Genomic DNA, 11,949 nt, shown 5'->3' with positions numbered 1-11,949 from the left:
CTCTCTCTCTCTCTCTGTCTGTGTGTGTGTTTTACCCCGGCAGCTCTTGGCATCGTCCTGCAGCACGTATCCTCGCGGGCAGGAGCACAGGTACCCGCCCTCCGTGTTCTTACAGATGAAGTTACAGGGTTTAGGAGCCTGAACACACTCGTCCACATCTACACACACACACACACACAAGATCAGGTTTAGCCAAATCTGCTCACTAATATAGTGAAATCTCATGACATATTATTTAATGTATCCTTACTAGTTAAAATGCTCATCATATTTGTATTTAAATCTAGTATTTGGACAGGTTTCTGTGATGGCTATGTTTAAGGGTCAGAGGTCAGGTTAGGGCATAGAAATTATAGTTATCACAGTTATCATTATAGTTTTCGCTATAGTTATTAATATCGCCGTATTTGTTGTTACAGTTATCGCTATAGTAATTGTTATGATTCTCGTTATTGTCATGTCGTTATAATTCTCGTTATAGTCATGGTTCCAGTTATCGGTATAGTTATAGCTGTAGTTATAGTTTATCCTAGTTATCATTATAGTTATCGCTATATTTGTTGTTACAGTTATCGCTAAAGTCATCGTTATAATTCTCGTTATAGTCATAGTTACAGTTATCGGTATAGTTATAGCTGTAGTTATAGTTATATCGTTATAGTTTATCCTAGTTATCGCTATATTTGTTGTTACAGTTATCGCTAAAGTCATCGTTATAATTCTCGTTATAGTCATAGTTACAGTTATCGGTATAGTTATAGCTGTAGTTATAGTTATATCGTTATAGTTTATCCTAGTTATCGCTATATTTGTTGTTACAGTTATCGCTAAAGTCATCGTTATAATTCTCGTTATAGTCATAGTTACAGTTATCGGTATAGTTATAGCTGTAGTTATAGTTATATCGTTATAGTTTATCCTAGTTATCGCTATATTTGTTGTTACAGTTATCGCTAAAGTCATCGTTATAATTCTCGTTATAGTCATAGTTACAGTTATCGGTATAGTTATAGCTGTAGTTATAGTTATATCGTTATAGTTTATCCTAGTTATCGCTATATTTGTTGTTACAGTTATCGCTAAAGTCATCGTTATAATTCTCGTTATAGTCATAGTTACAGTTATCGGTATAGTTATAGCTGTAGTTATAGTTATATCGTTATAGTTTATCCTAGTTATCGCTATATTTGTTGTTACAGTTATCGCTAAAGTCATCGTTATAATTCTCGTTATAGTCATAGTTACAGTTATCGGTATAGTTATAGCTGTAGTTATAGTTATATCGTTATAGTTTATCCTAGTTATCGCTATATATGTTGTTACAGTTATCGCTATAGTCACCGTTATAATTCTCGTTATAGTCATAGTTACAGTTATCGGTATAGTTATAGCTGTAGTTATAGTTTATCATAGTTCTCATTATAGTTATCGCTATATTTGTTGTTACAGTTATCGCTAAAGTCATCGTTATAATTCTCGTTATCATGGTTCCAGTTATCGGTATAGTTATAGTTATATCCTTATAGTTTATCATTGTCATCGCTATGTTTATCATTATAGTTCTCGTTTTAGTTATCATTATAGTTATCGCTATAATCATTATTATAGCCATGGTTATAGTTATCAGTTATCATTATATTTTTCGCTGTAGTTATCGTTATACTTATTGCTGTAGTCACTGTTATAGTTATCACTGTTTATTGTCATAGTTCTCATAGCTATTGTTATAGTTATCGCTATATTTATTGTTATAGTTATCGCTGTAGTTATCGTTACAATTATTGCTGTAGTTATTGTTATAGTTATCATTATCACTAAAGTTATTGTTTATAGTGATGGTTATAGTTATTAGTTATTGCTGTAATCGCTACAATTATTGCTGTAGTTATGGTTATAGTTATCATAGTTATTGCTATATTTATTGTTATAGTTATCGTTGTAGCTATCATAGTTATCGTTATCTTTATAGTTATCGTTTTAGTTATCATTATAGTTATCGCTATAATCATTATTATAGCCATGGTTATAGTTATCAGTTATCATTATATTTTTCGCTGTAGTTATCGTTATACTTATTGCTGTAGTCACTGTTATAGTTATCACTGTTTATTGTCATAGTTCTCATAGCTATTGTTATAGTTATCGCTATATTTATTGTTATAGTTATTGCAGTAGTTATCGCTACAATTATTGCTGTAGTTATTGTTATAGTTATCATTATCACTAAAGTTATTGTTTATAGTGATGGTTATAGTTATTAGTTATTGCTGTAATCGCTACAATTATTGCTGTAGTTATGGTTATAGTTATCATAGTTATTGCTATATTTATTTTTATAGGTATTGTAGCTATCATTATAGTTATTGTTTTTAGTCATGGTTATAGTTATTAGTTATCACTGTAGTTATCGTTACAATTATTGCTGTAGTTATTGTTATAGTTATCATAGTTATCGCTATATTTATTGTTATAGTTATTGTTGTAGCTATCATAGTTATTGTTATAGTTATCATTATAGTTATTGCTTTCACTATAGTTTTTTATAGTCATGGTTATAGTTATTAGTTATCAATATAGTTATCGCTGTAGTTATCATTACAATTATTGCTGTAGTTATCACTATAGTTATCGTTAATAGTCATTATAGTTATTAATCAATATAGTTATTGCTGTAGTTATCGTTACAATTATTGCTGTAGTTATTGTTAGTTATCATCAGTGTTGGGAGTAACGCATTACAAAAGTAATAATATTACAGTAGTATATTACGTTTTGCTGTAACGCAGTAATATAACGCATTACTAATAAAATTTGGGTAATATTATTACTACCAGTATCTAAATATGATTTTATAATTTTATGCTATATAGACCTACCACTTTACCCTCCACTGGGTGTAGAATGAGCAGCAATAAACTACATTTTAGCATTTTAGAATGCCTAGTCATAAGTCTGTGGATATTTTGGTGAAAGTAACTCAAAAGTAACTCAAAAGTAGTGTAACGCATTACAATTCAGAGACAGTAATATTGTAATGTAACTAATTACTTTTAAAAGACAGTAACTAGTAATATATAATGTATTACATTTTGGAAGTAACTTGCCCAACACTGGTTATCATTATAGTTATATAATATATATGTATTGGATTACACTTTATTTTAAGGTGTCCTTGTTACAGTGTAGCTATACATTTAAGTACTGAGTGACATTGATTAACTACATGCACTTACTATATGGTTAGGGTTTGGCTTAGGGTTTGGCTTAGGGTTACTTGCATGTAATTATGCATAATTAATTATTATTATAATAGTAAGTACATGTAACATGTGTAACAAGGACACCTTGAAAAATAAAGTGTTACCATTTATTGTATTTGTTGTAGTTATCAGTAACCTCATGCGTCTCCTCTAGAGTTTCAGAAGAGATGTCAGAAATGTCTCAAACTGTGCTCACTAATACAGTCACACAAACGTCTGTGAGTGTGAGACTCACCCACGCACTGAGTGTCGGTGATGTCAGTGGTGTATCCTGGTTTACAGATGCAGCTGAAGGAGCCCAGTGTGTTCAGACACTGGCCGTTCTTACACAGATTCCCCATCACTTTACACTCGTCGATATCTGCACAGCACACACAGATCATCCACAGATCCAACACACAAACACACACTCAGCACAAACAGCGCAAACACGCGACCCGTCAGCGTTACCCTGGCCGTCGGTGGTGTATCCGGGGCCCAGCGGGCACATCTTCTTGTACTGCGTGGTCCCGGGCAGCGGGCAGAGCTCACAGTTGGGCCCCCAGCCGCGGCCCCCGTCACAACAGCACTCGGACTTCCTAACGCTGACGCGACTGCTGGAACTCATCTGACACATGATCTGCAGAACCTCCAGGAAGCAGAAGCCCTGACGGTTATCTGACACACACACACAGCGTCTGTTATCGGCCCAGCTTACCCAATCACCAGCGACAGTGTGTTTTGGTGAACACTACAGATGCTTTACCAGGTTAACTCGCTTCACTAGAAAAAATAAATAAAAATCTTTGGACAAACAGCTTCAACCACTTTAGGTTTTGCTAATTTATGTACCATTCACACCAAGAACAATAACTATAACGTTTTAATAATCGCTCTAGTGAAAATACAGGGTGTCTACAGAAAAGAACAAGTTAAATTTAAGACTTTTTAAGACCTTTTTTAATACCACCTTATGTGAAATTTAAGACCAACCCTGGAGAAATTTTTGCGGTAATGTGACCAAATATATTTAAGACCCAATGAACCTGAATTTAAGACTTTTTAAGGACCCACCCTGAAATAGCAAAGTCCAAACCACAACTATAACAACTGAAGAACAATATTGTTGGAATCACTTTAAGAGCTTTTTTTCTCCAGCTGACAAATGATAAAAACATTTACAGCCAATCAGAATTCATCAGATTTTTAAGAGCTCGAACATTTAAAGCAGCAGACGACAAAACTGCAGCATGCTTAGAATAAACAGAACAATATCGTCCGTTTATGTGGACGCTAATATAGCTATCATTATCGCTACATTTGTTATTGTTATTGCAATAGTTGTGGTTATAGTTATCATAGTTATTGTTGTAATTATCATAGTTATCACTATCACTAGTTATCACTCTTTATTGTAATAGTTACCTATATAGTTCTCCTTTATTGTTATAATTATTGCTATAGTAATCGTTAGCTATCATTATAGTTATCGCTATGGTAATCGTTATAGTTATCGCTATAATTATCATTACAGTCATCACAGCTATCGTTATAGTTAAAGCTATAGTTATCGCTATAGTTATCGTTATAGTTATCGCTATAATTATCATTACAGTCATCACAGCTATCGTTATAGTTAAAGATATAGTTATCGCTATAGTTAACATTATAGTTATCGCTACAATTATCATTACAGTCATCACAGTTATCGTTATAGTTAACGCTATAATTATCATTACAGTCATCACAGTTATCATTAGAGTTAACGCTATAGTTAATGCTATAGTTATTGCTATAATTATCATAGTTATCGTTATAGTTAACATTATAGTTATCGCTATAATTATCATTACAGTCATCACAGCTATCGTTATAGTTAAAGCTATAGTTATCGCTATAGTTATCGTTATAGTTATCGCTATAATTATCATTACAGTCATCACAGCTATCGTTATAGTTAAAGATATAGTTATCGCTATAGTTAACATTATAGTTATCGCTACAATTATCATTACAGTCATCACAGTTATCGTTATAGTTAACGCTATAATTATCATTACAGTCATCACAGTTATCATTAGAGTTAACGCTATAGTTATTGCTATAATTATCATAGTTATCGTTATAGTTAACATTATAGTTATCGCTATAATTATCATTACAGTCATCACAGTTATCGTTATAGTTAACGCTATAATTATCATTACAGTCATCACAGTTATCGTTATAGTTAACGCTACAGTTAGCGCTATAGTCATCATAGTTATTGTTATAGTTATCATTATAGTTATAGCTATCGTTATCGCTATAATTACAATTCATCATAGTTATTGTTAAAGTTATCATTATAATTATCACTATGTTTATTGTTATAGTTCTTGTTGTAGTTATTAAAGTTATTTCTATAGTTATTGTCATAATTATTGTTCACACTATATTTACTATAGTTCTTGTTATAGTTATGACTATAATTATCTCTATATTTATCATTATATTTATCGTTATCATTCTTGGTGTGAATGTATCTTTATGCTGAAATTTCCTGTTTCTCAGATGTGTCTCCTGAGAAAAAGAACCCCAGTAATCTCACGTATCCCCTCTAAAGTCTCAGGAGAGATCTCAAAAATGTCTCAAACTGTGATTTCAGATTTGCTCAAGCTGCCAATAAGAAGTTAAAGATCTCAAACAATTCTCATCAAATGATCTGAGCTGCTCCACATTCATGTTAAACCTCTAGACTCTTACTGGAGGATGACCAGTGACTCATTTTTATGGAATTTTAGGAGAAGCATCTGAGACAAAGCTGATACTTCAATGAAACATCACGTCTCCTGAGCAATGAAAGAGCAGTGGACTGAGCTGCTACGAAGCTTACAGTTAGCCGCGGTGAGCCACACTCTTACCGATGCACTCAGTTCTGCTGGGACTGGGACTGAAGCCCTGATCGCAGACGCAGCGGTAACTGCCCACCGTGTTCTCGCAGCGGCCGTTCTCACAGATGCCTGGTTTGGCCGTGCATTCGTTCAGATCTGTGCGCAAACACGCGTCAGGAGTCTGAGCGCTGCAGAGAGTGTCAGTAAACATCGGGATGTGAGCGCTCACCCACGCAGCTGTCTCCGTTGGGCTGTCTGGTGTATCCCGGCGTGCAGATGCACATGTACGTGCCGATCAGATTCTTACAGGTCATTCCTCTGGACGCACAGTCATCCAGACCCTCCTCGCACTCGTTCTGATCTGATGAACACAAGAGGAGCGTTCAAACGTGATGATGTGTGTTTGTGACGCAGAAAGACTCGTCTTTACCTCTGCACATCCGGCGGTCTTCTCTCAGCACGTATCCCGCTGGACATTTGCATTCGTACGAGCCCACCGTGTTGACACAGCGGAACGCACACAGCAGGGGATTCTGGGAACACTCGTTGATATCTAAAAACACAGCATGTGTTTTCATCAAACACCAGGGCACATACAGAAGTGTTCACACACTAGAGAGTGTTTGACATCAGTTTGTAAACACGTGGATGATTCACCATCGGTGTGAAAACAATCCAGACTAACTAGAGCAAGTGAGCTGCTATGTTTTAGTGTGTGGCTCTTTGTTGCTCTGCAGAGGTTGAAGCACGTGTTGCATCTCATCTCAGTAATTTTGAGCATGTTTATGTCGTTTATGTAGTTAAATCAGAGATAGAAGCATAAGGGGCCGTTCACACAATGTATTTATGCTTTTAAAAATGCAGGGCAGTGGATAGAAAAGACTGAAGGACTCGAGATGATTTTTTTTAAAGTTGAGCTACTTTTAAAAACATGAGTATAATGGTGAAAGGCATCCATCTAATATGTTCACATAGAAAAACGATGGAAAAGCAGCACAGTACACTGAAAAAAAAAAACATTAGTGTAGGATTTACTTTTAAACAATTTTTACTCAGAAACTGCTGGTAAATTTCACAAATAATTATAATGAAATAAGGCAATTGTGAGTTTATCTCAAAATTCTGACTTTTTTTCTCAGAAGTTTAAGTTTATATCTTGCAATTGTTTTTTTTTTCCATCACAGAATAAAAAAATAAAGGTAATTGAGACTTCTAATCTTTTAAATTTTTTAAGACTTTTTTTTTCTCACAATTCTGAGTTTATATCTCACAGTTTAGAGTTCATATCTCGCAATTCAATTCTTCAAGTCAGAATTGTGAGATATAAACTCAGAATTGCGGGGGGGAAAAATCAGAATTGTGAGATAAAAAGTATGAATTAAACATTACATTTTGAAGCAGAATGACTGAAACAACACTTTATAATAGCATTTTTGTAAACTGTACAGCTTGGAGAAATCATCAGATTTAGATTGGTAACCAGCTGCTGCTAGTACTCGCAGTGATAATATACAGTAAATATACAGTGGATCAGAACCGAATCATACAGTGTGAATCAACTGGGCTTCAGAACGAATAAACAAAGTGAGTGTGAAAGTGTCCCACAGGAACACTAGCAGTTCTGGAAGAATAAGTACAGCAGCAGCTCTTCACTGACCTTCACAGGTCATCATGGGTCCGGGCTCGAACCCCTCGTCGCAGCTACACTCAAACGCTCCCTCCACGTTTGTGCAGGTGCCGTTCCCACACGGGTTCCCCAGCTCACACTCGTTCGTGTCTGAAGACGGAGAGCACATACACACACACACACACACGAGTTCAAGTTCAACACACTCCCCATCAGCCTGATCATACACTTATGAACTAACATGATTTAAAATTACAGTTAATATTCAGTAATATTATCGATTTAACTGCAACAAACAAAGAACAAAACTTGAACTGAATTGCTCTGAATAATGACAATATTGTTCCTCTACAGAGCTGCTTTACAGCTGAACCTGAATTTGTTTCATAATTAATTTTGCAACATTTTAATGACACTGTTATTGAGCCGAATTGAATCAACATTGAACTGAAATGAATCAACATTAAACTGAGTGAATCAACAATTAAATGAACCGAATTAACATTAAACTGAACTGAATCAAAAATGAACTGAATTGAATCAACGATGAACTGAACTGAATTAACATTGAACTGAATTGAATCTACATTGAACTGAATTGAATCAACAATGAACTGAACTGAATCAATATTGAACTGAACTGAATTAACATTACACTGACTGAATCAGCAATGAACTGAACTGAATCAACATTAAACCAAACTGAATCAACATTGAACCGAACTGTATCAACATTGAACTGAATTGAATCTAATTAACATTAAACTGAACTGAATCAAAAATGAACTGAATTGAATCAACGATGAACTGAACTGAATTAACATTGAACTGAATTGAATCTACATTGAACTGAATTGAATCAACAATGAACTGAACTGAATCAATATTGAACTGAAATGAATTAACATTACACTGACTGAATCAGCAATGAACTGAACTGAATCAACATTAAACCAAATTGAATCAACATTGAACTGAATTGAATCTGCATTGAAATGAAATAAATCAACATTAAACTGACTGAATCAACAATGAAATGAACCGAATTGAACTGAATAAATCAACATTGAACTGAATTGAATCTGCATTGAAATGAAATAAATCAACATTAAACTGACTGAATCAACAATGAAATGAACCGAATTGAACTGAATAAATCAACATTGAACTGAATTGAATCTGCATTGAAATGAAATAAATCAACATTAAACTGACTGAATCAACAATGAAATGAACCGAATTGAACTGAATAAATCAACATTGAACTGAATTGAATCTGCATTGAAATGAAATAAATCAACATTAAACTGACTGAATCAACAATGAAATGAACCGAATTGAACTGAATAAATCAACATTGAATTGAATTGAATCTACATTGAAATGAACTGATTCAACATTAAACTGAATTGAAACAACAATGAACTGAACTGAATCAATATTGAACTGAAATGAATTAACATTACACTGACTGAATCAGCAATGAACTGAACTGAATCAACATTAAACCAAATTGAATCAACATTGAACTGAATTGAATCTGCATTGAAATGAAATAAATCAACATTAAACTGACTGAATCAACAATGAAATGAACCGAATTGAACTGAATAAATCAACATTGAACTGAATTTAATCTACATTGAACTGAACTGATTCAACATTAAACTGAATTGAATGAACAATGAACTGAACTGAATCAATATTGAACTGAATTAACATTACACTGACTGAATCAGCAATGAACTGAACTGAATCAATATTGAACTGAACTGAATCAACATTAGACTGAATCAACAATAAACCAAATTGATATGATATTGATATGTTTCATAATTCATGAATAGATGTAAATGTGACTGGACATGATCGGTTTAAAACCTTCACAGTTGATCCCCGTGAAGTCGAGCCGGTAGCCAAACGAACATTCGCAGCGGAACGTCCCGTCCGTGTTGATGCAGTGGCCGTTCCTGCAGATGCCGGGGTTTTCTGTGCACTCGTCCACATCTGAAACACACGTCTGATCAGTCTGTGCTCACGAACACACGTGTGCGTGTTTGATTCAGTGACACTCACCCACAGTCGTGTCGTCAATAGTGAGGATTTTACCAGAAGCAGGACACAGAGCTTTGTATGCTGTTGAAACACACACAAACAATAACTATTACTGCCATCACATCGTGTGTGTATGTGTGTGTGTGTGTGTGTGTGTACTCACCCTCCTCCTCCGGAGAGGGGCAGATCTCACACGGGTTGCCCCATCCCTGACCCGGCATCACGCTGCAGCAGCAGGAGCCTTTAGTGGTGTTGAAGGGCTTCGGAGCCTGACAGCGTCCGTTCTCGAACTTAGTGTAACAATAATTCACACGAATATCTGACAGACAGAGAGACAAGAAACAGACATTGATTAAAGCTGCCAAATTATTCTCGAATCATTGTGGAAGAAATATTTGTGAAGAACCATTTGAGAATGAACCATTTGTGAAGAATCAATTCAGAAGAATCATTTGGGTAGAATCAATTCAGAAGAATCATTTGGGTAGAATCAATTCAGAAGAATCATTTGGGTAGAGTCAATTGAGAAGAATCATTTAAGAAGAAAGCTCATTCTTTCTTAAATGGAAACAAGGTGACTTGTTCAAAATAACTATACATATAAAATTGACTTGGCATCAGGAAATGATTTTCAATAAAGATAAATAATCATGAGATTCACAGATGCGGATTATTCTTTCTCAAATGATTCTTCTCAAATGATTCTTTCCATGTGGTTCTTACCAAATTAGTTTTTCTCTAGTGATTCTGCTCAAATGATTAATCAATGCACAAAATACATTACCAGAATGATCAATAACTTTATTTAACAAATCACAGATATCTATAGACACGTGTCCTGCAGTGGAGTCCCGAGGTGCCTAAACATGATGTGTGTGTGTGTGTACCTACTTAACCATATTTTAGAGACAATTTTATACCCAGAAGTGAGCTGAATCTGATCAAAGCGGTCAGTAAATAAATAAACAAATGCAAATTTTAAATGTAAAAATAGTATTTATAACTAACTGTATAGAAACAGTAGCAGTCTATGAAATGACGCTATTCAGAGAGCGAAGTGTGTGTGTGTGTTGTTGAGAAAGAGATGGGCGGCTAGGTTGCTGTTAATCCCTGAGGCCTGTTTTTCATTTGCAGAAGCCTTTCCACCCTCTAAACACACACACACACTCACACAAACACACACCCTGTCCTGTCCATGGAGTCAGAATGGAAAGTGTGAGCGAGTGGAAGACAACAATTGAACGAACAGCCCTGTGTTCTGTTTCCTTTCTACTTCATGAGGAACAAATCATTCACTCATTAAACATGACGAGCTTCCTGACTGCTGACCTGCAGCAAAACGTTTTCAACAACCTGCGGAACTGTGGGGGATATATCTGCGATAACTCACCCACACATCTCTTTCCAGTCGAGGACAGCTGGAATCCCTCCGGACACTCACACCTGAAGCTGCCTGGCGTGTTCACACACTTGCCAAAGATGCAGATCTCTGCAGTCTGAGAGCATTCGTCGATATCTGAGCAAACACACGGATGACAGCGGTTTGACCACATCACTGTGAGCACTAGTACTAGTGATGCCGTGACCTGAGCCTCACTGACCTTCACACCTGTCGTTCTGCAGGAAGTATCCAGGAGGACAGATGCACCTGTAGGAGCCGTCCAGATTCTGACACGTTCCAGGGCCGCAGGTGCCAGGGCTGATCAAACACTCATTGATGTCTGAGCAGAAGAGACGTGATATAAACACACACACACACACACACACACACATGTTGGAGGTCCAGCAGAGCAGCTTCAGGACTCACCCACGCACATCCAGCCATCAGGAGAGAGTTTATACCCGTCCAGACACACGCACACAAACGAGCCCACCGAGTTGATGCAGTTTCCATTCCGGCACAAGCCCCGGAGCGATGCACACTCATCTGTGTCTGAACGACACAAACAAAACAGAGTCGTTAACACACAAACACATGTCTGTCTGCTGTGGAATTAATAAATATTCTGTGCTTTATAAACTTTTACATTACAGTCATTCATGCTTCAAGTCAACAGGAAATCAATAATGATGGTAAAAGAAAACAGTACCATCATTAAAACATCATTCGTTAACACTTGTGTGTGTGTACCGATGCAGTCGTTGTTGTGTGACA

General features: G+C 35.7%; 1 protein-coding gene across 1 annotated transcript in view; it reads right to left on the bottom strand.

Annotated features, from left to right (window-relative positions):
* LOC107739973 (fibrillin-2-like) overlaps nucleotides 1–11,944 on the bottom strand; it is a gene marked incomplete at its 5' end in the record, with an annotated part of 20,186 nt that extends 8,242 nt beyond the window's left edge. Inside the window, 14 exons of the mRNA XM_016552242.1 lie at nucleotides 36–158; nucleotides 3,496–3,621; nucleotides 3,711–3,917; nucleotides 6,143–6,268; nucleotides 6,342–6,473; nucleotides 6,543–6,665; nucleotides 7,770–7,889; nucleotides 9,621–9,746; nucleotides 9,816–9,875; nucleotides 9,958–10,113; nucleotides 11,185–11,310; nucleotides 11,396–11,515; nucleotides 11,602–11,727; nucleotides 11,926–11,944. Of these exons, the coding sequence (XP_016407728.1) occupies nucleotides 36–158; nucleotides 3,496–3,621; nucleotides 3,711–3,917; nucleotides 6,143–6,268; nucleotides 6,342–6,473; nucleotides 6,543–6,665; nucleotides 7,770–7,889; nucleotides 9,621–9,746; nucleotides 9,816–9,875; nucleotides 9,958–10,113; nucleotides 11,185–11,310; nucleotides 11,396–11,515; nucleotides 11,602–11,727; nucleotides 11,926–11,944 (1,690 nt within the window). The remainder of the gene's footprint in view (nucleotides 1–35; nucleotides 159–3,495; nucleotides 3,622–3,710; nucleotides 3,918–6,142; nucleotides 6,269–6,341; nucleotides 6,474–6,542; nucleotides 6,666–7,769; nucleotides 7,890–9,620; nucleotides 9,747–9,815; nucleotides 9,876–9,957; nucleotides 10,114–11,184; nucleotides 11,311–11,395; nucleotides 11,516–11,601; nucleotides 11,728–11,925) is intronic.
* Nucleotides 11,945–11,949: the final 5 nt, after the last annotated feature.

Source organism: Sinocyclocheilus rhinocerous, unplaced genomic scaffold (assembly GCF_001515625.1).
Source record: "Sinocyclocheilus rhinocerous isolate Xijiao unplaced genomic scaffold, SAMN03320098_v1.1 scaffold3689, whole genome shotgun sequence".
In the NCBI taxonomy this organism is placed as follows: Eukaryota; Metazoa; Chordata; class Actinopteri; order Cypriniformes; family Cyprinidae; genus Sinocyclocheilus; species Sinocyclocheilus rhinocerous.
Note: the sequence above shows the minus strand (reverse complement) of the source record. Positions and strands in the feature narration are given on the sequence as shown.